This window comes from Microtus ochrogaster, chromosome 6 (assembly GCF_000317375.1).
Source record: "Microtus ochrogaster isolate Prairie Vole_2 chromosome 6, MicOch1.0, whole genome shotgun sequence".
Taxonomy (NCBI): Eukaryota; Metazoa; Chordata; class Mammalia; order Rodentia; family Cricetidae; genus Microtus; species Microtus ochrogaster.
This window is the reverse complement of record NC_022013.1, coordinates 52,822,283-52,848,893: the sequence shown is the minus strand read 5'-3', so window position 1 is coordinate 52,848,893 and position 26,611 is coordinate 52,822,283. Positions and strand designations below refer to the sequence as shown.

At 47.9% G+C, this 26,611-nt stretch overlaps 1 protein-coding gene across 2 annotated transcripts in view; it reads right to left on the bottom strand.

Moving 5' to 3' along the window:
- Tspan14 (tetraspanin 14) overlaps positions 1-26,611 on the bottom strand; it is a 54,140-nt gene that overhangs the window by 4,265 nt on the left and 23,264 nt on the right. For both annotated transcript variants that reach the window (XM_005348581.3, XM_026779916.1), the window contains exons 2-7: positions 22,735-22,832; positions 6,913-6,963; positions 5,067-5,213; positions 3,626-3,796; positions 1,834-1,959; positions 229-273 (exon numbers count right to left, since the gene is read on the bottom strand). In XM_005348581.3, coding sequence (XP_005348638.1) covers positions 229-273; positions 1,834-1,959; positions 3,626-3,796; positions 5,067-5,213; positions 6,913-6,963; positions 22,735-22,815 — 621 coding nt within the window. In that variant the 5' untranslated portion in view covers positions 22,816-22,832. The remainder of the gene's footprint in view (positions 1-228; positions 274-1,833; positions 1,960-3,625; positions 3,797-5,066; positions 5,214-6,912; positions 6,964-22,734; positions 22,833-26,611) is intronic.

The window sequence follows — 26,611 nt, the reverse complement described above, 5'->3', positions numbered from 1 at the left end:
TGTGTGTGTGTGTGTGTGTGTGTGTGTGTGTGTGTGTGTGTGTGTGTGCGCGCGCACGCATGCACGCGGTCAGACTCAGCTCACTGCAGGTTTAGATAGGACCCAAGTGAGTCTTCCTGTTTCCCCACTCCAGTTTGCACTTTTCCTGAAGCAGGAGGTTAGACCACAGACTGAAACCTAAGGAACAGTCCCCCAAAGCCCTTTGAAGCACTGTGTTGATAATCTTACCTGAATCCTGACGTCATAGCCACACTGCGTGTTCACAACTTTTTGCTGTAAGAGAAGCAGAAAACTTAAGTCACTTTTGTCCTGTCAAAAACCTGATGGTAGGAGGTACTAGGAAATCACAGCCTAACACCAGGAAACACCTACAGAGATTCCATCACCGCTCACACCCTGCAGGCAACTGCCAGCTCCCCTTCCATGCTAGCAGAGGGGTCAGTGAGCTGCTTCTGTGGTGGTTCAGCAGTGAATTTTGTAGACTCGGGGTACAGAACCGGACTTAATCTGCCTCATCAGCAGAAGTACAAAACCTGGACAGCACACAAACAATCCGGCTTGACTATACTTTCAAGAAACAAAGGCCACTGGGCTTGGAATTTCATACAAATTCTTATACAAAATATTTTTTTTTCTTCACCCATGTTTGAGGTTAGATGCATAATATCCCCCAAAGGCTTCGTCCTCAGGGTGCTGCTATTGGGAGGTATAGAGTCCTTAGGAGATGGAGCCTGGAAGGAAGCCCTTAGGTCTCTAGGACTGTGTCCTGTAAGGGGACAGGGGATTCTGTTCTGTTCTTTAGCTATGTAGTGGGTAGCTATGTGCTCCTTGCCATCTTCACCAGGTACCAAATTCTGAAAGCATCAGGACCACCTCCAACACTGTCAGCCAGTGTAACTCTTTCTCCTTAAATTCTAGGGATTAAATTTAGGGCCTCTTGCATAATAAGTATACTTTCTACCACTGAGTCCCACAAACCTTTCCTCAGAGGGCTGGTTATAGTGATGGAAAACTGACTACAACAACACTGAAAAGCAATGCATCCTTGGCACAGGTCATACAAAGCAATCAGGCAAATTTCACCTTGGGCCACAGTTGGCCACCTTTGGGCCAGGAAGGAGGTGATTATTACACTTGCTACACTCACTGCACCAGCATTTGCTGCGCTGCTGGATTTCAAACATTCCTGGACACCTCTGACGCCACTGTGCAACCTCAGCAAACAGGCCTCTCCCACATCCAAAATCCTGTCCAGGTAATAACAGAGTGAAGGCGTGCTTCTCAGGGGCTACGACTAGGCATCACAGGGCTGTGCAGAAGCTTGTGCAGGGCTGATCTCTATTCCAGCAAAACATAGTCCGTCTTCATACATTACCCAAAGTGCTCAATTTCCAGAACCCTGAGCACTTAAGCCTTAGACCAGGAATGAAAGCAGGTGAAGAAGAGGCTAGACAATAATTAACCATGGAGTGGCTGTCCTCCATATGGGAGGTATACATAACTTTACAATCCGTGGGCTTCTGGGCACTGAGTACACTCTGCAGAGAAAGTACAAAAGGGGGCAGACCCGAGCACACCACGTTCACAGCAAGGGCCGGGAGCACCCCTTAAAAAAGATGAGCTTTCTTCCTTCTTTCCTCCGCACAGAGCCAAGGTGCACCACTATGAGGTCTCCCCGAATGCATGCACAGTATTTAAGAGTTGCAAGGACCGGAGGTGGATGGAGGGAGCGGAAGGAACGCACCACACTCCATCAGTGTGTCGGGAATCAGCAGCCTGGTGGGCTCTGGCAGTGGCAGGAGCTGCTGGGCTAGGCAAGGGACATATGCTCACCGCAGGATCTGGCACACAGCAGGAGAAGGGCACTCCACATTTCTCTCGGCTGTAGCTGGCACCACTGCAGTTGAAGTAGACATTGAGGTCCCAGTCTTCAGGGCCATAGGCCCCACAGCACTGATTCTGAAATCGCAAAAGCCAAGAACCACATGAGGAAGGCCAGGGTCACTTAGCCAACCCAAGGTGTCTCTGAATGGCAGAACATGTTCCCATTTACCAGACAGAGAGACACCAAGGCAGCCCACAGAGACGCTGAATAACACCAACAAATGGCAACCCACTAGGAAGGCCATCTCCTCTGTGCGGCTCATAGCATGCTAACGTCCAGTTGTGCCACTTGCCAGAACCCACCCAAGCTACACTCCCTCCCCTTAAAAGACTTGCTGATGTACCCCTCTCCTAATCTAGAGAGCACTGCGAGACAAGCCTTACTCCCTGGTAAACGGTCACAGCTGCTGAATATGTACGACTAGGGTGAGCATCAACAGTTACTCATTAAACTCCTGCCTTGACCTGGGGCCGCTGCCTTCCACTCCCCAGTACACTGTGCAGCTGACAATAGTCCTCATCAGCCTACAGAGGTGCAGCCCCTGCACACCATGAACAGACCCTGAGGGAGTGGCCCAGCCTCAGCAGGTCCCTTCCTACACTCACCTTTGAGGCTGGCCTAGAGGCCAAGAGCAATCTCTCCCTCCTCCACATCCTACTTTTCTAGTGAAAATCCCATCTTCCCCACCCACGCTCCTCCACGATGCAAGAAGCTTTAATGACTTAGTGACCATCTAAGTCATCCCAAGGCCTAAAACTTACTGGATCCTTCTTTATTTCTAGAAGAGCTGGGCCTGGAAGAGCACAAACATTCCTCTAATTTCAATAATCAGAGGGTAAGCCTGAGAGTAGCCTGGGCTACACAGCAAGATCCTGTGCCCCCTGTCTCAAAAAAAGACAGACAGGCAACAGGAAGACAACATCGCTTAGGAAAGAACAGGGAAAGTGCTGGAAACTAGCAGGCCATGCCATATGAGCACAAAAGAAAGAAATGGAAGAGAGAGGGCAGGGGGCTAAAACGCAGGATCCTCCAGAGTCAGAGAAGGCAGTGGAGCCTCTCTGTTTGCACAAACGGGTTTTGCTGGCACCCAGGCCGCATGCAACAGGGTAAACAAGTTTTGGTTAATAACAGTGGGTCAGTTATTTTTAGTGCTTTCTGGTTTCTCTTCAGAACCAAGTGTTCCACAGTAAAGACATTTTGGAAGCCAAACTTCTGGGAGAGGCAGATCTAACAGGCCACTGTGGCAGGCAAGGGTTCATCCCAGGGGCTGCAGCAGCCAGTGATCCAAGCTTCCAGGTGCAGCTGCAGACAAGGGGAAGGGGCAGGAAGGCTGAGGGACACAGCTCTGCTTATTCAACCCCCTGGGGAATGTTTCTGAGAGGTCACAGCCCTCCTTCTGAGAAGGCTTCCTCCAGGCAGTTTGCCCTTCTCGAACAGGAAGGAGAAAAGGTCCCAGAAAGGAAGGGGACAGGAATAGCTCCTGTGGTGAGTCACAAGCCTGGGGGAGAAGCTCTATCCTCTATATCCCCTCTCCATCTATGAGACCAAAGGTCCTGGGGAGAATTGTGACTGAGCTGACCAGAGGTAGAGGGGATGCTCCATACCACCCTGCCATGCTGTGGCAGAAAAGCCACTGAGCAGGGAAGGCCTCATTCCCATCTCAGCTGCAGGGCACCCCAGGGTGACCAGAGGTGGCAAAGGGCATTCTTTAGCAGGAGGCCTGTGGGGAGCAGAGCTTACGGCTTTCTGAAGGGAGTCGATGAGGTTCTGTAGGTCAATGTCGTCCCGATAGGATCGGATGTTGCTCTCGAAGAATTCCCGGAACCGGTCCCTCACCCAGTCCTGGAACAGAAAGGCCAGCACAGCCACGGCCAGTTCCAGGAAGAAAATGAGCACAATGGCCCCGCAGAACTGCATGGGCACAAAGAGAGGGGGAGTCAGCCGTCATCAGCCTGGCAAACCCATGCACCCCACTAGACCCAGAGCTACCGCCCGCTGTACAGAACTTCATCTCCATAAATGGGGTTCACCACTATTCATGCCTCAGTTAACACGGCTGGAAATTGTGATGAGCAGAGAGGGAGGGAAAGTCCAAACCACCATTTCCTGGGAGGCAGCCCTCACTCCCCGCCCCCCTGGGGAAAGAAGCCTTGTCAGTTGCTTCCACAGGGAGCCTCCACCCAGGCTTTATCTGCTCCCATCCCTCCACACTACCATCCTAACCCTCTACTCCCCTTTAGGAAGGAAAAAACTGAGACTAAAACACAGAGGGCATCTGAGTTCCCTACCACTCTAGAGGTAGAGTATGTCAGGACCCGCCCTGCATGAGCCAAGCAGGATCGCCAACCACATGCAGGCCTCTCTAGAAGCATGGCTGTGCAGGCGGGCAGTAGTGACATTCTATTGGGACCCATGCAGCCATTGGGGCACAGATGAAACTATCTGACGCTAAGAAGCTTTGTCACATCTAGGAAACGGGAAGGAGCCTGCCCAGGAAAACTGGAGAGGAATTGCAAGCGTGCACAAACCCGTGCACACAGTCTGTTCACATGGACCTGAGGTGCAAAACACAGTGTTTGGAAGGGGGAGGAGATCTAGAAAAATGTGTGCTTTGCTTTTCAGATGAAAAAAGCTTGACCTAATAAACTCAACAAATAATAAATCATAAAGAAAGTAAAAGTGTTTGCCTCACCAGGTGCTATTTAATTTTAACTAAAGACATTTAAAATGAAGTCGTATCTAAATATAAAACTAAACTCTTAGCAATTCATAATTCTGCCAGAAAATTAAGAACTCTATATTACATCCAAAAGATTCACACCCAGGAGGAAGGAAATGGTTTCTTAATGCGACTGGTGACATTGTTTGATCTTAGCCAGGAAGGGCAAAGGTGAGCAACAAACAAACAATCCCTTTAGAACTCCCTTTAGGGGAGCCATACGGCAAAGGAGGCAGGTAGAACCCCTGCATCAGCTGGCTCCTATGGGAGGAGACAGCAAACCCCATTCTCCTAGGGTGAGGAACCATCATCTGGGCTTTTCTCCCCAAATCTTCCCTCCAGTGAGACAGAGGTTCAAAGGCCTCCTCCCTGCTTCTACTGCCTGGGTCAGAAAAGATGTAAGCCCAGATCCCTAGCCCAGCACATCTCCTGCCTCCCACCATCAACTCCAGGACCACTTACAAACTTGAGCAGGCAGATGTTCTCCCGGAGAGCCCCCACACAGCCTGCGAAGCCCAGTGTGAACATCACCACGCCCACCATCAAGACCAGCACCACAGGGTCAATTCCATGCAACCGGGTCACCTTGGTAAGGTCGGACAGCACACCCTGGAAGAGGCAGAAAATACAAGGTAGCAATGCCCTTGGAATGGAGTCAAGGCCCTGGGACAAACTCTGTCAACAGCTATGGCAGGGACCTGCTTCTCAAGAGATCAAGAGCCAGGCCAGAGTGTGTTCTAAACACTTCCAAGAGGCCCCAAGTCTAGTTAGCATCCTTGTCCACCTCAGCCTCCAGACACTTTTCCCATGAAGTTCCTGGTCCACATTGAAGATGGGGGCTCCTGTGAGCCCAGACCCAGATTCCTCCATGGCCCGTAGGGTACCTTGCCCAGGCCTCAGAGAAGTGGAGTCCAGTGATCTATGGTCAAACTGGCTAAAAGCAGCCTCAAAATGAACATTTTGAGGAAACACACCCAGCAAGGAGAGATGAAGGACTAGTGTTGCATGGACAGCTTTCTATGATGGTATGATGGAGCCGTTCTATCAGCATGGTTCAAAGAGAACCACTGTTGTTCTTGCAGGGGTTAGGGACAAATAAGAATTGGTTTATCATTTTTATTCAAATACATATAATCAGGGACTACTGAGGTGGCTCAACAGGTAAAGGCACTTGCTACCTTGCCTGGCAACCTGAGTTAAATCTCTAGGACCCACATGGTAGAAGAAAGAGCACCAAACCTACTCCTGTAGGTTGTTTTTTGACCTCTACTCATGCATACACATCACATACACAAAAAAGAAAAAGCAGTAAAATCTTTAAAAAGATATATGTATTTATGCAATATTTAAAAATAATTATATATAACTAGTGGCAACCACAATGGACAGATTCTGTGATATTCAAAGCAGGGGGAGTTGGGGAAGCTACCAAAACAGATAGCTATAGCTACATAGGGAGCTCCAGGATCATGGCTCATACAGGTCAAGTCCATTGCAATCCCAAACATGACCACATGGTGGCACTGTTAGGTATGGGTTACTGCCTGCGGGTCACTAGGACAGAGACCTTGTATTGTACAGCAGCTTTTGCCATCAGCGGTTTACAAACCTCCTTGAAATTTGGAAATATCCAATTCTGCTCCTAAGACCATCACATGAAAGCTCATAGACCAAAGTTCTCTGCTTCCTTTTTCTGGAAGCAACAGCAGGTTCCACCACAGAAACAGGGGCGCTTCAGCTTTGGGTCCTGCTTGCTCCCCCTTCCTGAAAGAATTCTAGCTTTCCCATCTATAAGCTACAAGCACTAACCTTTCATAGGGTAAGGTCAGCACCAGGACTCCACCTTGCCCCTGCAGCTCTGACCCCCTAGAGTACCAAGTGCCCCCTTGTCTAGCTGCACAACGAGAGCTTGGTTTCTCCTTCCTCACAGACCAGCAAGTGGCACACAGGTTCTTGACCTCCTCCTAGAAAGCCAGGGGCATAGAACTAGGCTCTATCTGCTCCCTTTGTTCTGTAGGCCAGGACAAGCACCTAAGGAGTAAACATGACTGTGCACAGGGACCTGTTCACTTGTTCTCAGAAATAACAGAAAGGGCACAGCTGCTAAGCCCAGTGGGTACCAGTACTGACCTAACTGTCCATGACCTCCAGGAGCAGAGCCAACTTTGAGAGGCAAGTTCTTTCTGGGGGTTAAAATGCTACAAACCTTTCACTGCACAGTTAGTGCCTACTGAGCAGGCTAGAGGAAGGAACAATGCAAGTCCAATGGCTCTAGGCCTGGCTGCCTGGTAACCGAGGTTCCACCTACCTTTTCGCTCCATGCCCACAGCCCGACTCCAAGGAAGACAACGCCAGCCAACTGCAGGGGTAGAGGGAGGGAAAGAGAAGAGAGAGATCAGAAACCGGCACTAGGAACAAAGTCTACATTCTAGTCGAGTGCGCTGTCTCCTGTCCAGTGTGGCATCTGAATCTCGCAGATGAAAGAGCCATGGAGACTGCAGACAGAACGGCCGGTGGCTGTTTCTACCCAAGATGGCTGCAAGACCAAAGAGGCAAGGTAAGGATGCTGAGATCAGTCTTAGAGACACAGACAGCCTCATGCTGACAAGAGACTGTTTCTTCTTCCTGTCCACCTTCACCCTCAACTCACTTCAGTGTGCAAGACCCTGTACTCCGGGCGACTGCCAGGGTTATCGGAGGCCTCTGACCCAGCTGAGATCTGCACGGCTTAGGCCAGCTGCAAGGCAAGGCTACAGGGGAAAAGCACAACCCAAGACCACCTGTTGCCCATCTCAGTCCCACAGCCCAGGATTCAGACTCCAAACACAGACAAGCAGGTACTCAACGTGTTCACTGGTCAAAGCGGAGTCTCCTCATCACAACGGCAGATAGCATGAGACAGATACACATATGCTCAGAAAATTTATCTTAGCTGATAAATTAAGGTAGGCCACATTAAGCAGAAGAAAGGCACTGTAACCTCAACCTCCCCACTACCGTCGCTCACTGACCCAAATACACCACACACTACTAAAGCAGAGCGGCTTTTTACCATATAAAGGTCGATACCCAGTGCAAATGGAGCTGCCTGTTCTGTTGTTGGTTTTTTCACTATTCTCTACACTGTGCTGGCATTTCAATGCCATTTAGTGGGACCTCACAGTAAGTAAGCACTAGGTTTCTCCATGACTCAACTTTTCAAGTGGTATTCTCCAACTTTAAGTGGCTTCTGCCTATTTTATTCAATATCAGACCCATGTAGCTGGAACAGGAAGGAAAAGCCCTGTGATGAAAACCCTGGGAGGTTTCGGTGCTCACTGGATCACAGGTCACTGTCACGAAATGCACACAGGCCTGATATCTGGTTGTGGCTCTCTGAGGGCTCACAGCTTACCACGGTTGGTTCATCTGGCATTCACATGGCAGAGGGAAGCCTTGGTTCATCTGTTCACTGTTTCTTCTTAGAAGCAGATACTGGGTGAGCATTCTGAAGCTAGAAGACTAGTTCCCTGAGCCATCCTACACCACACTGGGTTCTTAGCAGTAAGGTCTTTGTTTTCCTGGACTCTATATCCCCTCTCTCCATCAGTTTCACAATGCATGGGAAGTAAAGCAAAAGGCCACCCCTACCACTCCTTAAGGCAACCAGTGACTAGACTTGTCTTTCAGCAGAGTGGAGGCCTTTTTGTCATCTGACCTCATCAGAAGTAAGGTTGGTCATTCCTCCTCCTCCTTCAATCAGGTTCAAAGACACCAAACATACATAGCTTGGGGCTGTCTTCCTCCCTTGCTGTCGCTCATCCTTCCCTTATAGATCCCACTAAATGATGGTAAATCTAATGGTTTAGTCAAAGACCCTTGGAACACTGGGGGCGGGGGCATGATGATCCTTTCCTTATTAAACACCACTACATCTGTTCACTAGTCATTTTGGAGAAAACTCACAAGATGGAAAGAGGCCTCATACTCAGCAGCTGGAACCCTCTGCTCATTTCACCTTCAAACCTTAAGAGTGTGTGTGGCCAGTTTTCTTCCTGATTCGCAGCTCCCCTCTGTCCATAATCTACCTCCTTCCAGGCCTGCAATAAACTGGAACCATCATTTAAAACTCCTCTATCATTTGGTATCCAAAGGACTGGTCTTAATGCCCCCAGTACATACCAGAATTCTCAGGTCCTCAAAGTCCCTGGAGTAAGCCACACATCCTCCCTCAGGTAGACTATTTAGTACACCGAATGGAATGCAAGCACTGTGCACATAGCTGTTATACTACATTGTTTAGGGAATAGTGAGAAACAGGCTTCTGTGCAGTTTTATAGCATCTTCCATCATGGTGAATTGAGACGCAGAACTATCACTTGCGGAATATGAGTATGACCAGGTCACTCCACACTTCAAAATGCTGCAGTCACTTCCCCTCACACCTAGGGTGAAATTAAGGTTCTACCACAGTCTGCCACCGCCTGGCCTCAGTTCCTTGCCGCCTCCTTCCCATCATCTAGGTCTTCCCCCAAGATGTCTACCTTTGCCACCCTATATGAACTCAGTCCCTACTGGCTTGGTTCTCGGTGCAGCCCTGATCCTAACCCAAGTGGACCATGCCTACCTTCAGCCACATTCTCATCTGTCTGCTCAGGGCTGTAACTCCCTCATGTGGAGAAAGATGGTGCAGACTGGGCCCATGTGAGAACCCCACCAAGGCTTCAGACCAGAAGGCCCCAAGTCTGGGGTTCTTCACACTCTCCTCTATGCATGCTTCTGGGTCTCATGTACTCCCGAGGGCCAGGCTCATGACCAATCAAACTACATACACAGAATTAGTGCAGTAAGATTGGAAGGTATCTTGACACTGCTGCCATCCAGTGTTCCCATTCAAAACTAGGCCTGCCTGACAACTTAGAGCAGTCCGCCCACTTCTGGGGATCTAGAGACAGGTGAAAAAGAAGGTTATCTTGAAACACTCAATCAGTGGCTCTCAGACTCCCCTTCCCTCCCCACAGTATCTCATTTTTTCTCCCCCCACATTAAATCAGCCTCAACTCCACATACACTTAGATATTACTAAACCCACGCTGAGGTGTTTGGTTAGTTTAAGACATGGTTTCTCTATATAGGCCTGGTTGTCCTGGAACTTGCTATGTAGACCACGTTAGCCTTGAAGTGAGTGATAGAGCTCCTCTTGCCTCTGCCTCCAGAGTGCTGGGATTACAAGCGTGTACCACCACATCCGGCCTTGAGGTGCTGCTTTAATTTTTCCCTGGAGTAGCTAAACAGAAAGAATGATGTTGGCTCTGCCAAAGCAAGTGTACAAAGTTGTGCATATGTAGGCAGGCTCCAACTCATGTCACACACGGCACGTACCCTCCTTCAAGACCTGTAGGAGACTGCTGCTGGATCTGTTACAGTCATACAACGTTTTCTCTTACAATGACTAAGAAGGACTCCTTCTCCTGTCATCTGATAAAAAGAACTGAGGTTAACTCAGACCCAAAAGACAGGAACTTAACAGCCACATGACTGCTCAAGGGTTCAGTGAATATTGCCCAAGGCAGGAACTTTGGAGACCAATTATGGTCAAGAACCTGCGAGAGGACCAGACAAGGGAAGTGATCGGCGCCTGGACCACATACCAGCTCCAGGAGTGAATGGCAGACCTGTCATTTCCTCCCCAGAACTCCCACAGATAGAGAACGAATGTGGAACCATGTCCGAGGTTACACTGGACCAACAGTCAGGGAGCCTGCATCAGACGGATCTGCAAGCTGGTGACAGACTTAAGAACCCCATCTGGGTATCTCAATCCCTGACAGCATATTATCTCACTACCCACAGGGACAGAAGAGTGGGCAGCACTCTGAGTCATGGGCCCTACAGAGCACCTACAGAGGACTGACCAAATGAGACAAGGCTCCACAGAGGAGTTCTTGGGCTGCATAACCCTTAAACAACATGACTGTGTTAAGAAGGAACATTCTACAAGTCTATATCCCAGTCAGAGCAGAAAAATCTCTGAGAGTCTCTGTAAAGATTCAGGAGCAATTACAGGAGCAAGAGGTTCCATTGAACAATGGGTTAAAGAAGCTCACAGCATACAATTCAAGAATCCCAGGACCAAGGTTATTAAATGAAAATCTCTGGGCAACCTTCCCTACGGTAATTGATCAGAAAGCCCCCCCCCCACATATACACATGCATGCACACATGCACGCACCCACCACACACACATCCACACACCCATACCCCCCCACCCCCATACACACCCACATACAAGGCCCCCCACACCCACACTCTCCCACACCACACCCCTTACACCACACACAACAACAAACAACCCCCTCTGCAATAGTCAGGGTTCTTCTGGAGGGAAACAGAACTGGTAGAATGAACAAGTAGATACATAAAAAGGAAATTTATTAGAATGTCATACAGGCTGTGGCCCAGCTGGTCCAACAATGACTGTCTACCAACAGAAGATCCAAGAATCCAGTAGTTGCTCAGTCCACAAGGCTGAATGTTTCAGCTGGCCTTCAGTATACACTAGAATCCCAAAGAGGCAGGCTCTAGTGCCAAGGAAGGAATGGACTTACCAGCAAGAACAAACGGGCAAAGAGTGAAAGCTTCCTTCTTCCTTGTAATTTATATAGGCCGCCAGCACAAGGTGTGGCCCAGATTAAAGGTAGATCTTCCCACATCAAAAGATCTGGATTAAAAGTGTGTCTTCCCATCTCAAATTATTTAATTAAGAAAATAATCCCAACAAGTGTGCCCAGACACTTAGGTTTTAGTTCCGGATGTAGTCAAGTTGATACGAAGAACAGCCATCATACCCTCCAAAAAAAAGAACAAGATGCCCTACTGGAGCATCCTAAATTGGCACGGGTTTCCCTTATTCTGGAAGCTGCAAGAATGCCCTCCCCAGTCCTCAAACAAGCACTGCACTGAGCTCTGAGAATTTTGCAGAAGAAAGGGAGGAGGGATTGTATAAGCCAGGGGGGTCATGATGAGAGAACCCACAGAGACGGCAGATCTGAACTCGTGAGAGTTCATGTACACTGGACCGACAACTAGGGAACCTGCATCAGACGGATCTGCATGTGTGTAACAATTGTGTAGCCTGGTATCTTAGTAAGGCTTCTAACAGCTGGAGCAGGACCTCTCCCTGGAGCTTAGCTGGCTTTTGCTAACCCATGCTGGATTACCAGGTCCCACCTCAACCTAAAAATAAGAGCTTGGTCCTGCCTCAACTTGAAGTACCAGGGTATGCGCAAGCCCATGGGAGGTCTGTCCCTTTCTGAATGGAGATGGAGGAGGAGTAGATGGGGAGGTGGGTAGATAGGAAAGGGGAAGGGCCAGAAGGATAGGAGGGGGTGCTGGTTGATATGTAAAATAAATAAAAAGAAAAATGTTATTTAAATTAAAAAATGCCTAACCCAGGGCAGAAAGATTGTAAGAGCCAGAGGTGGTGAACAATTGTAAGGAAACCATATTGTCTAGATTCATGGAGACTGTGACAGCATGAATAAGACCTGCACAAGTTCAAGCCAGAGGGAAATCCCAAACCAAAGAGGGAAGCAGCTCTATGTATTTACTGCCTTTCTCTTTTCTTTTTTTGTTTATTTGTTTGCTTGCTTGCTTGCTTGGGTTTCTTTCGAGACAGGGTTTCTCTGTGTAGCCCTGGTTTTCCTGGAACTCACTCTGTAGATCAGACTGGCCTCGAACTCACAACAGAGATCCATCTGCCTCTGCCCCCAACTGCTGGGATCAACGATATGAGCTACCACCCCCAGACCTTTTTTTAAGAGAGAAAGAACATGAACTTGGGTGGGCATGGAGTGGAGGATCTGGGAAGAGTCGGGATATAGTAAAGAATATGATAAAAGTATGAATATTTTTTTAATTAAAAAAAATCCCCTCACCATAAGAGTAAGCTTGCTATATTTTACCCAAGTAGATCAAGTGGCAATAAAAGTGTGAACATCTAAACCCTGCTAGATGGCAAATTAAGAGCATCCACCCAGGACTCAATGGCCTTGGCCCCTTGCCTGATTGCTCTAAACACACATGTAATGCTTCGGCAATTCTTGCAGGCTCCACACATCTTAGCAAGGCCATATTTCTAGAATCAGCACTGCTGACCTCTGGTTCATGGTAAATCTATTTACACTGACTCAGGTGATCAGAACCAGTTCCCTGGGCCTCCTTATAGGTATCTGAGGTAAGCAGAAGGGAACGCACTAAAAATCCATGCAGTCCAGGGTCCAGGGTCCAGGGTCGATCTCCTGCAAGTCTGGGACTTTCTCAACACAGATGGCCCTACTCACAGTTAGGTTGAAAGGACTGGGGAAAGACTCTAATGGAATCTACTTACAGCGAGGAGCCCTGCTCTCCTGGGTTCAGGCAGAGCTGAGGCCTGAAGGGCCACCAGGCGACCCTCATACACCTCTACCTGTTGCATGCCCCTAGTGGTGGTTAATCGTCATCTCCAGCGTCTGTAATTTAGAACCAACTGAAGGACATATCTCTGGATGTTTCTAAAGAGGTTTAACTGAGGGGTAAGACCACCATTCCACAGACCAGGGACAAGCCCCAGCTTTCATCTCTCCGCATCCTGATGGTGAGCAGCCATCTAATGCTCCCGCCACCACGATGAACTGTACTCTCAAACAATGAGCCGAAATAAAACTCCCTTCTTCTTCTTCTTCAGTGGCTTTCATCAGGTGTCTTGTCCCAGCATGGAGAAAGTAGCTATTACAGTCTTACTCCAGGCAGTTCCCAAAAGGACTAGTGTCCTAAAAAAAGGTCCCCTTTTCCAGAGTCTCAGCTTCCCCTTCTGGAGAAAACAAGAGATACAGAGTTCAGGAAAACAAAGCAGGAAGGATGCAGACAGACAGCAGGGTAGAGAACAAAAGCCTGAAGAAATTATACTATCAAGTTTGTTCTTCACACATCCCAAGGCTCTGAGCAGTCACCCATCTCTGGGGCTCCATCTGACAATCAAGCACCTCATGGCTATGCTTTGACACCTAAGTCCTGTCAGCAGGATGCAAAATCATGGTCATGGACTATCCCAGAACAAGAAATCCCAGGGTGAGTTCACAGACTATTAGAGATACCTGAGACTCCTTCAACTGCCTATGATTCAACTAAATCTGAGGTCATATTGGCCTCCAAGAGGCACAGACTCTAAAACAGCAGTTCTCAACCTTCGTAATGCTTCGACCCTTTAATAGTTCCTCATGTTGCACTGACTCTCAACCATATAATTATTTTCATTGCTATACCATTAACTAATTTTGCTAGTTAAGAATTGTAATGTAAACAACTGTGTTTTCCGATGGTTTTAGACTACCCCTATGAGAAAGTCATTTGACCCCTCCCCCCCAGGTTGAGAACTGCTGTCCTTAACACAACCTGGCCTTGAAAGTCCACTCAGTGGGCTAAGCCCTACCTGGGTCATAGTACAGTCATTGGGGTTATGTAGCCCTGTCTACTATGAATGAAGACCCTGGGAGTTCAAAACAGGGCAGCCAATCTCTTTCCAAACAATCCCATATAGAAAGTCTTAGCTGAGGGCTGGCCAAACGGCTCAAAGAGAAAAGGCATGGAAAACTGATGACATGATTTGACCCCCAGATCCCACAGTAGAACGAGAAAGCAGACTCCCTAAATTTGCCCTCTGATCTCCATGTGCACACCATGGAACGCGCTCGCACACACACATGCAATGCTAATAAATAAAATAAACACCCATTCTAAAAGTCTGAAAAGAACCACCTCTCATCGGAAGTTTGAAAGGTCGAAGAGCCATGGGGAGGCTGGGCCTGCTTCCTCAGCTTCCTCATTACAGGAGAAACATCCGAGGCAGGAGGCACCATGCCCCGAGTCACAGAGCTATCACAGGCCAGCTTTTCCTCCCTCCGGATGGGTGGCAGCTGTGAATGAGAAGCAGATGGCCTCTGCAGCACTACAGGGGACCGAGCGAGCAGCCTGGAGCAGGGGCAAGGACTGCTCCAGGGGCAGCTTCGGGTGACACTGATAACCTAAGCCCCACCCAGCAAAGGTTAAGGAAAGACAATGGAGGAACCAAGTTATTACAGGGAGGCTCTGGGCAGCACCCCAGCAGACTGTCTCTGCCTTCACTGTCCCAGATTACATAGGGAAACATCTAGGTTACTATACCAGGGCGAAACAGTCAACATTCTGAGTTCTGTGTGTTCCCTGAGCTCTGCTGCAACTGTCCCACCGGCTCTGAACACTGGGAGAAGCCAGAATTGCTAGACAAATGGAAGATGTGGCGGTGTTCCAGTGAAAATTACGTGCAAAACAAGCAGAACCAGGTCTGACCTGCAGGCCAGCGGCCAAGCCCAGCACTAAACTATCACATTAAAACTGTCTGGACTTATGGATGAAGACAGGATTTCCTTTAATTCAGCCACGTAAACTCTGGGTATCTCTAACTCTGGTATGTTTTTGTATTATTTTAGCAGATGTGAACAGCTTACAACTGTATAGAACCCATCGACACATGCCTATAATAAAGTGTTCTACAACACCATACTGTTATGGAAAAACATTCTCATCAAAAACTACCTGGTACCCAGGTAAAAATTCCTTTAAAAAAAAAGAGGCCCTGTAAGAAGGTGGCAGAAATCAAAAAATAAGGGACAAAGGAATGACAGCGAATTAACAAAGACTTGAAGACAGATACACACACGCTAAGGAAAACATAGGTGGCAATGCAGAAAGGAGCAAAAGACACATACAAAAAGACTCCTGTGGGTGGGGATCATGGTGCAGGCACCTAATCCCAGAACTCAGGAGGCAGAGGCAGACAGATCTCCAGAGTCTGAGGCCATAACGAAATCCGTGTCTTGATCTGCACAAAACACAGTTCACATGGAGGACAGGAAACATGGGAGTGCCCTTTGAAACACAAATAAGGTGAGAATTTTCTCAATAGAACCCTAAGAGCACAAAAAACAGGCCCAAGAAAAAGAAACTACACACACACACACACACACACACACACACACACACACACACGCACGCACGCACGCACGCACGCACGCTGAGGAAGCAGCAGTTTAAAGGAACAGACACCCTACAGAATGGAAGAGAAATCTTTGCCAACTACATTAGACTAAGGGGTTTAGGTTAATATGTAGAGTTCCAAAAAAATTGAGCACTAAAAAAAAAACCAAAAAGAAGAAGGAGGAGGAGGAAGAGGAGGAAGAGAAGGAGAAGAAGAAAAAGAAGTATTCAAAGTGCCAATCAATCAATAGGACCATGAACCGAATACAGAGTCTCACCATGTAGCTCTGGCTGGCCTAGAATTAACCATGTAGATCACACTGTCCTCAAACTCAAGATGCCTCTGGCTCCTCAGTGCTGGAATTAAAGGTACACCAACACATGTGCCTTGCCTCTGCCCCCCAGGAAATATTTGTGGATTTTTTTGCTTGTTTTTTTTTTTTTTAGTGCTCAACATCAGGGAAATGCAAATTAAAATTAAAACTACTTTGAGATTTCATGTCACCCCGGAAAGAATGTGAAGAAGGCAAGCACTGACTGATAAGGGTTTGGGAAAATAGGGGCCCTTACACAATGCTGGTGGAGTATAATCTACTCAGGCATGATGAAAATCATTGTGGAGGTTTCACAAACAATCTCATGTGTGGATGGCGGCCAGGAAACTAGAGGGCCGGTGAGTCGGGGTAAAAGGCTTCAAGGAAGGGGTGTGGGGTGATGACATGAAGGGGAAGTGGAACACTGGGAGTGGAAGGAAGGGAGTGAGGGCAAGGGTTAAACCAACACGAAGACTGTAGGAAATCGCCACTGTGAAGAGTACCAGTGTGGAGGCCACAAGTTGTCATGGTTACTTTCTTTGTTCTCCACCTTAGTTACTGAGTCAGGGTCTCTGGTTGAACCCAGAGCTCAGAGTCAACTAGCCCTGCCAGCCACCTTGACCCGGGAATCTGTCTTCTGAGTGCCCGCCCAGGTTTTATGTGGACTCTGGAGATCTGAATTCCAGTCCTCACTTTGGCAAGGAAGCAATTTATCCACTGAACCCTTGCCCCGCTGTTCAACAGAAATTTGAAAAGTAATTTCTGAAGAAAGAAGACAAAAAACAAAGCAGTACAAACAAGATAGAACTGAGGCACTCCCACAGGGCAGGGCAGGCAGCCCTCTCTGATAGAGCTGCCATGCCAGTGATCTACTGGCACGCGCGCGCACACACACACACACACACACACACACACACACACACACACACACACACACACACACCTTGTATTGGCAAGCATCCTGTGGATATGTAACAACCATACGCCAGGCACTAGCCACCATGCACAAGGGACAGCCTTTTGCCTTATCTTCCTTAGTGGTCTCCGCTTGGCACAGGGCTGAGGCATCCCGAGGTGAATACTCCTAGCCATACCTTAGTTGGAGGGGAGTCCCTGACATGGCAGTCCTTGCCCTCTGCCTTGGCAAGGCTGACTCTGAGAACACATGCACTCCTACTTATGCCAAGAGATAAGGAGCCTCACTTCCTGTGACTGTAAGTGGGTAAGTGTGTCAGCCAGGTCAAATCAATGCACACACCTTCTGACCCACTAATCTCACTCCTGGGAATCTACCAGAGCAATAGCTCCCTTCCTTTCCTACAGGGAAGAACCCGTACTGCATAAATCTGTACCAGTCTCCACAGTCTTATCTAGAACAGGGAAAAGCTGAAGCAACCTAAATGTCTCACACAGAAATTCCTACAAAAAATACAACCAGAAAGATCGTGTGGCAACCGAAACATCCTCCGCCTGTGTGTTGGTATGATATGCAGCCCCCAGCCAGGTTTTGAAGACACCGCCCTTGAGGACATTAAACTACGCACATTTACAGAGAGGCGGCTGCATGGAGAGGGGTGTATGTTATTCATGGATGCTTTGTTGAGTCTTCTGGAATTCAGGCCATTGCAAAGGTGCATTCAATAATACTTTTATTTGTTCATTTTTATTTTATGTACATTGGGGTTTTTATTGTTTTTATTGAGCTAAATATTTTATCCCACTCCCCCTCCTTCCTCCCTTCTTCCCATACACTGGTGTTCAGCCTGCATATAAGTCTGTGAGGGTGACAAATCCCCTGTAACTGAAGTTACAGTCAGGTGTGAACGCTCATGTGGGTGCTGGGAATTGAACTCACGTCCTCTTGAAAAGCAGCAGGTGTCCTTAACAGCTGAGCCATCTTTCCAGCCCCTCAATAATTATTGAAAGAAGAGATAGCATATCTCAGCAGTGAAAACTACATTGTTTCATTCTTAAAACAGATTTTTCATATGCATCATTTAAAAGATGGAAGCAAAGGAGGTGAGAATGCAGTTCAGCTGGTAGAACGCTTGCCTTGCATGCATATGAAGGCCTAGGTTCAAACCCCAGCACTACATAAAACAGGCAAGACAGCAGTCTGTGCTGGGAGGGCGGGGGGACAGAGAACACAGGTGACGGAAGCTGGGAAACAAACTGCAGTCAGGTCAGGGTCTCATACAACACAGTCAGAGCTCACTGGGAAAGGCCAATTCTCCATGAATTGGGGGGTGGGTTGGGACTGCTCCCCCAGTCTTCTTGCTCACTCTCTGGAGTAGGGCAGCTGCCAGTCCTGGTGTGCCAGAGTAGACTGGGGCTCATCTGGTAAAACTATCAGTAACTTCTCCCTTGTTGAGACTCTTGACTCATACATTATGTTCACCCTGCCCATAGGAGGTATCAGTTACTGGAAGGAGTGGGCTGAAATGTTCGAGGTTCCTGCCCCACTGTCTCACTCAGAAGCAAGGCTACCTATTTACAATCAGATACAAACTCACAAAATTGACAGGCTAGAAAGCTAGGACTTAAACTCACTGAGGTTGTCAATGGCAGGGTGTTGGCTTTTTTCCAGCTTTTTTTGAAAGTAAAAACATGCAGAAGGTTCTCCTAGTAGTGTAGCACAGGCCTGATGCCTGCACTCAGAAGGGATGGGCTCTCCATTTTTAATCTGCCTCTGAAACAGATCCAGGCAAGTGCTTTATCTGAATTTGGGGAGATTACAGTCAATGCTTATGGGAGCAAGCTATCTTGACTTGTGGATCATACTCCTAGAGAACATTCAAGAAGCAAATTCAGGACAGGGTGCCTTCTTTACGAAACTGAGCTGTGTATGAACATAGACAGGGCAGTCCACAGCTCCTCCTGCCTTGCTTCCCCAGTTTCTCTTCCTCTGTCTGCTAAAATGAAACATTTCTTCTTGTATTTCTATGAAACACACATGACATAAAATTTATTTTAACCACGTTCAAGTGTACAGCTCAGTGAGATAAAGTACATCACAACAGGGCCAGTCATTATCACCACCTATCCAGAGAGCTCTTTTTATATTACAAAGGTGAAACCGGACCCCTTAAACAATAATTCCTTGCTATGGGTTGATTGCGTTCCCCAAGATTCATGTGCGAGAGACTTTGTCCCCATTGCAACGGTGTTGAGAAGTGGGGCTTTCCGGAGGGCAGTAGGTCGTGAGGATGAATGGATTAATTCATTACTGCTGGAGTGGGCCTGGTATAAAACTGAGTTTGAAGGATGCAGATAGAGCACAGTAGCAAAGCGCATACCCAGCACATACATGGCCCCATGCTCAGGCCCAGCACTGCAGGGGAGTGAGGGGGTGGCCGAATTTGGCCTCCCTTTGCGTTCTTTCATTCTTCCACCCATGTGACACTTCCACCAGGCTATGGCTTCCCCAATCTTGCCCTTCTCTGCCTCCAGAACAGTAGTTCTCAACCCTCCTAAAAACACAGATACCCTTTAATACAACTCCTCACGTTATGGTGATCCCCAACTATAAACTTATTTTCACTGCTATTTGATACCTGTAATTTTCTACTGTTATAAATCGTGTCCTCCAAAGGTCTTTGGCAACCCCTGTCAAAGGGCTGTTGAGCCCCCAGAGGTCACAACCCACGTAAGTTGAGAGCTGTTGCTCTAGAACCATGTGCCAAATCAACTCCTACTGGTTAGAGGTGACCCAGCTAGAGGTGATCTGAACGAGCGGCACAGATGAACTATGACCCTCCCATTTGCTCACCACCTGGCAACCAAATTCCACTCTTTGTGTCTGCCTGCTGACTACTCTAGTTACTGAGTGGGGCCATCCAGTCAGTACCTACCCTGAAGAGGAATCCGACTGTTATTTTTGTATCTGGGTTATTTTACTTAATATAATGTTCAAAAGGCTCATCCACACTGTAGCATGTGTCCTAGAGTGACCAAGGCTCTCCTGACATGTATATGGCACATATCCTTATCCATGGATGATCACAGGTTGTTTCTACCTTTTGGCTATGGTGAATAAGGTTGTGCATACTGGAGAACAGACATCTGACATTCTGCTTTCAGTTCTCCTGAGTATATATCCAGAAGTGGGGTTGCTGGAGCACATGGTGATTTCATTGTTAACCTGAAGTAACATGAGACTGCAATCATGGATCATTACGTGTTTCCATGACAACAATGTACAAGGTCACAGATTTCTGCACATCAACATTTATTTTCTGCTTAAAAAAAAAAAAAAGAAAAGGAAGGAAAAGAAAAGTAAACACATCACACCTTAGTGAGTGTGAGGTAGTATCATACTGTGGTTTTGATTTGTGTTTCTCTGGGTTGAACTGAGACTCTAAACTAAAAACAGGTCTAGCACAAGTAGAAAAGTTTGTGTGGGGGGAGCGGGGGAAGGGATAAAACAGTACTAGTGTTCTCAACCAAAGTGGTAGGCTGGCTAAAAGCTACTTTCTGCATCACCCTGTGTAAAGAACTTCATGAAGCCCAATTCTCTGCTTGCAGAGAGCAGCATCCACTTCTTACCAAGCGGAGGATGGGCTCTGGGAACCCCAGTCTCAAAGTCAGAAAAAAGCAAACTGACAAAAATCATTGGAGTGCTACAAAGATCTATCCCGACGGCTCAGTACAGCTACTCTATCCTATGACCTCAACCCTGTCACAGAAACATCAGACTGCCATCTATCCCGACGGCTCAGTACAGCTACTCTGTCCCATACCTCAACCTGGTCACAGGAACATCACCTGCCATCTGCACACTCAAGCTGGCCTACTGAGCAATCTTCCCCACCACAACAAAGCGAAAACAAATGCTCCATGTGGAAAATGATCCAGGCTTTGATTCAAAGAAATCCAAGAAAGGGTGGGGATGAAGACGAAACAAAACCAGCTGTAAGAAGTTCATTTCTGAAGCTGGATGATGGAAGCACCAAGCTTGTTACATTTCTCTACTTTCTCCATCTAAAAAAGAAAACTCAGAAGCCATGTGGACTTAGCATGCCATTTTCTACTTTTTCTGAAACCTCGTAAGGGAGACACAACAGGCAGCTGAGATCAACTCTCAATGATAACACCAGGCTTTTCAAGGTCACTAGGTTCAGGAGGGAGGCCAGACTGTGTCCAGGTGTCCACAGTAGGCTGGCTTACTTTCCTCACTGAACTGGGAGCTTCCCAGGTCTCTGTGAGTTTCAGTACTTGGGCCTCCCTCCATGTTGCTGCATCCTGCCCAGGGTAAGTGAATCCCTGCCAGGAACATGGGGCGGTGGCCAACACCAAGGGGCCTAGCCACCCGCTTCCACTCCCATCCATGAGGACATTTTCTCACTATTCCTGTTTGTTCCCTACTCTTCTGACCCTGTAGCCACTCTGAAGCCGGATCACACCACCCAACACAAACAAAACCTTCTAAGAGTTAAAGAAATAGAAAGCCAGGGATGGTAGCATATGATCATAATCCTAGCTAATCAGAACGCTGAGGCAGGGGGATCATAAGTTCAAAGTCACCCTTGGCAACTGTCTTAAACAGGGTCTCTATTGTTGTAATGAAACACCATGACCAAATGTGACTTGGGGAGAAAGATTTCTTTTACCTTGAAGATTACAGTCTGTCACTAAGATTAGTCTGGGCAGAAACTCAAGCAGACAGGAACCTGGAGACGGAACTGAAGCGAGAGCTATAGAGAAATGCTGCCTACTGGAACCTCGTTTCTCGTGGCTTTTTCCGCTTACTTTCTTACAGCACCCAGGACCACCAGCCAAAGGTGGCACCACCTATAATGGACTGGGCCAAATCACGACAGATTTGCCACCTACAGGCAAATCTTATGGAGGCACTTTTCTCAACTGGCAGTTGCTCTTCCCAAATGATCCAAGCTTGTATCAAACATTAAGTTAGCCAGGACAACAATTAAGATTATCTGAAAATAAAAACTAAAGGGGGATGGGGTGTAGCTTAGTGGTAGAGTGCTTGCTTAACATGCACTCGGCCCTGGGCTCAAATCCCAGCACTGCAAAAGAAGAAAGAGGTAAATAACAACCCAACACCCTTGAGACCAATGCAGTCTGAGCTTCCTAACACCTGTCCTGGCCTGTGTCACCTTACTCCAGCCTCCCAGCTGCCTGCTGTCTTTTGCTCAGCTCACCTCTTCCTACACACAGGCAGCCAGACAGCCTTTGCAACTACTATTCTGACTGTGTCTTTCCTCTTCAAACCGACTGGGCTGCCTCTTCATTAATACTCGGGTCTCGGTCCCTGAGGTTACTTTCTGCACCCTTGGCTCAGCGTACTCTGCCAAACACATACACAACAGCAAGGAGTTGTCCTGCCTACCCTCCGATGCTCTTATACCACTCTTAGGAAATCACTTTTTGTCCCTCCTCAACTATCCCCTCCCAGGATACAACAGAGAGCCTGGCCCAGAAAGTACTTGGCTGTTCGTGTCTTGCCAAGGCATTGTTGGGTTAGGAAGATAGCATCGTCACTCCAAGACTGTGTCCAAAGGCTTCCTGAATCCTCCAGACCCAAGGAAGGGGGTAGGGTGAGGGTGGGTGGTGGTGGTGGTGGTTGGAGCCCTTAGTCTGACTTTTAGTCAGCTTGGTGCACCCATGACATTACTCCTGGCTGGTTCTAAGAGGACAGGGACCATGGAACCTGCCCACATCTTTCCAAGGCCTCCCTGGAGTCTGGTCATCAGAAGTACAGGGAGAATCAGGACTCGGTGATGAAGGTTCTGACCAAGAGATCATGGCGGCGCCCCAGGACTTACCCAGAAGACGATGTTGTAGCTGAAGAGCAGGTACTTGTACCAGCAGCTGACCTCGGCATTCGAGTATCTATAATAGTGCATCTTCTGAGAGGCGGGACCTGCGGGGACAGCAACTGATGAGGCACAATCAGCTTTACACCTGCTCCCCAAGCGCAAAGGCCACTGCTCCCTCATGTCCACTTGGTCATCTAAACACAAATGCCAATTAGAGGCTAGACAACAACCAGGTTAAGTCAGCTTCCACTTGAAAACAAAAACAAATGGAAAAATCTGAAGAAGAAGAAAAAAAGGATGAGAACTTTGAAGTGTCTTCAAAGTATCAGAAACTCTGGAATCTTCAACCATTTACTGCATCATCTTCTCAGCCAGCATTGATTATTCCACTCCACGCCAAGGACAGTGGAGTTCAGAAAGGTCATGTGACCATCCCAAGACAAGGGGATAAACACAGTGGCTCGCACTGTACTCCCAGCCTTTGGGAGACTGAGACATGAGGGCTGCTGTATCAGGCTAACTTAGGCTACACAGTGTGACCTCACCTATAAAAATAAATCCATAGATAGGAGGGTAAGGACGGAGCCCAGAATCTGTACCATAGAAAGCAGATTACACTGTCCTTATTATTTTATCCACCATAGCCAATGAGGAAATGAAGACTTGGCTCACAAGAGGCACAGTGGGAAGCAAGCTGAAAGATGGGCAGGCTTGTGCAGGATCCAACCATGGGGCCGGCACAGAAAGACTATTAAGGCTCCATGTTCATTTGTCTGTTGTCTGAGACAAGTTCCCATTCTCGGCGTGTGGAGAAGTGAGAAGGCTCAGTCTGGGTAGAGGCCACTGAGGTGCACAGAAGAGAGCATTCACCATCACTCCATCCTCCTTCCTACCTCCTACGCTATCCTCCATGACTATAGCTTTGCCCTCCTGGCCAAAGGCAAACAATCCGGACTATACTATCCCTGTAGGAGCACTCTTGGAGCTGTGAACAATGTATGTTGTTTCTTATCTATCTGCTCAAAACACTCACAAAGCCAGGCTGCCAGTGTTACTTCCATTTATTCACCACCCCCAGAAGAAAGCATGGATGAACGGTGGGTCAGGAAAGTTGAAAGCGGGGGGCAGGATCTGAGGCACCAGACTGTAAGAGGGTACCACCATCTCCGCACACTCAACACCACCCCACATGTACATGCAGACAGGCACACAGCAGCCTGACATCTACCCCATCATCACCCCGCTACCAGGACACTTCTGTGACACCGCCCGCTAAGGATGAGTGGGGACACACTCTGCCGAGTGCTGCAGACACACGCGCCACAGAACCACACAAGCAACAACATGGGGAAGCTCAAACTCCTTCAGAAAAGAGTTCAGAAAAAGGCACAGGCAGCAATCGTCACAGCATGGCCTGACCAACCAAGTTCCTGCCTCATGAAGGCCTCGGGGACCTCAACTGAAACAGGTAATATATGACCAATCCCTGGTGCTACCATGAGGGAGGGCTTCACCTGACATCATCGGAGTCCGCCTCACATTTTACAGGCTCCAGCCCCCTCACCATCTGTGTAGATTTGGTTGGGCTCTGAATCTGTATTAAGCTTTTTGGGTGACTAGGCCATGAGGCCAGATGCACGCCTGGTGGAGCAGCTATTACACACCAGAGGGCCACTGTCTCTGTGGGAGCCTGGGAAGACAGAAGAGCCCGGCTGTGTGGGTGCAGCAGCTTGGCCGGCTGTCACAGGCGCTGCAGACACCTAACCAGAGAGGACCTTCTTCAACACTAGCGTTGTCTGTTTCACTTGAGGACATTTGTACGGAAGGAAAGATCATTAGAGACAACTGGATGGTCCTCTGTAGGAGTTAAAAATTCAGCCTAGAGTTCATTAACTCTAACCCACTTAGCTACTGAAATGTGCTGTTCAGACAGCAAAATGTCCCAAGTGCTAGGAACTCCATCCCTTAGAGACAAGACTGTCCTGTCCTCAGAGCACCAAAGACACCCCTTCTTCCAGGGCTCATGGAAAAGCCGGGGGACACAGGCCACACAAGCATCCAGATGTTCACAACTCCTAGATGGCACTCCATGGCCACCATAGCCCAGTGAAGATAAGAACGCTAAGCTCCCTCCATCTTCTCACCAGCAAACACTGTCTGCTTGGCCTGGCAATATTGACCACCGTGTGTCCCAGCTCCAGGCCTCCATGATTATCCCATGATGACCATCACAATACAAATCCCGGGTCTCTTTCAGTTCTAGCCAGTTCAACGTGGATAACACAGACCCACACAGAAAACCACCCCACAGGGAAATAGTATTCTGAGTGTAGTACATTCTCCCTATACAGGGTGATGTCTTCACCCCACAAGCCCCATGACCAAACAGGAAGCAACTCTGTCTGCACAAACCAGAAGCTGGGGTCCAAACCCTCATCAAAGAACTGCAAGTCAAGACCTAATTAAACCCCCCCCCGTGTGCAGTGACTTCCCAACACTTGGCACCTCACTAGGAGCAAGTCTGGCCTGCAGGGGCCACACATTCCCTAACTGTCCAGGGCACAAGGTATCACACCCATACAGCATGCCCCACCTGCTACTTACAAACCAAGAGCATGCATGAGCATCATCTCACTTCCTTTGAAATGACAACTCAGACCCTGGGGTGGGGTGGCCTCCTGATGGTACTGATTTCTCCATCCCCAACTCACAGAAAGGGAAACCATTTCAACGGCAATAAAAAACCCTACTTTCCAGCTTTCTGCCATGAGTCTTAGGAAGGGAAAAATGGTAGTGGCCTTGGGCTCTCCTTTGGGGTCCTGTTGTCTCCTGCTGGCCAGAAACCCAAAGATGTATTTTACAGCTTACACTGTAGAAGAACAGGAATACTTCTTTTTCAGCCTGGTCTAAACTTGTCCTCTACAACAGGGCACAATGGTCTTCAGCAAAGCAAAGAATCAGCAACTCAAAACTTCAGGGGCAGAAAAAGGGCCGAGCACTCATGAGCCAGCTGCCCATACTCTTCCCACACTCACAGCTATGAGGACACTAGAAACTAGACCTGACCCCAAATGACTCCAAAGTGTCCAGGGCACCTCATGGGCAAAACACAGAGTGAAGGCAGACCTTAGCCAAGTCTCTGTAACTGGAGGTTTCTCGTCCCACCTGGTCCCATAGCCACTTTGAAAATAACCACTCTGAGGCTTATTATTAATTACAAACTGTTTGGCCTATTAGCTTAGGTTTATTATTAACTAACTCTTACAACTTAAATTAAACCATTTCTATTATTCTATATTCTGCCCCAAGGCTTGTGGCTTGTTACCTCACATCTTGCTTCTCCAGTGGGTGTTGGCATTTCCCTGAATCCCCCTTCTTTCTCCCTGTCTCTCTACTTGGATTTCCCATCTGGCTCCATTCTGCCTGGCTATTGGCTAAATCAGCTTCTTTATTAACCAATGGCAATAAAACATATTCACACATACAGAGGGGCATACCACATCAAGTACTAACCCTGTACACTTGACACCAATACTCTTTACCTTAACATGCATGCACACACACACACATACACAGATGGACAAATGGACAGACAGAGACTGGCTAATTTTGGCTTCCTAAAAGGCAATAAATTATTCAGATACTAGCAGACCTAGCAGAGAAGAATTTAAAAGCTACTCTATATGCATCCAAAACAATGATCAGACCTCGACCATGAACTCCAAGAACTCACAGATATAAAATAAAGCATGTAATTGGTAACAGGAAAGATGGAATTACCTTATAGTGGTGAGCAACCTGGTTAACAATCTGAGGGGGATTAAATAGGCAAAGTCAATCTAAATAGTTAAAGGACACACTACACCTGCAAGTGTGCGCGCGC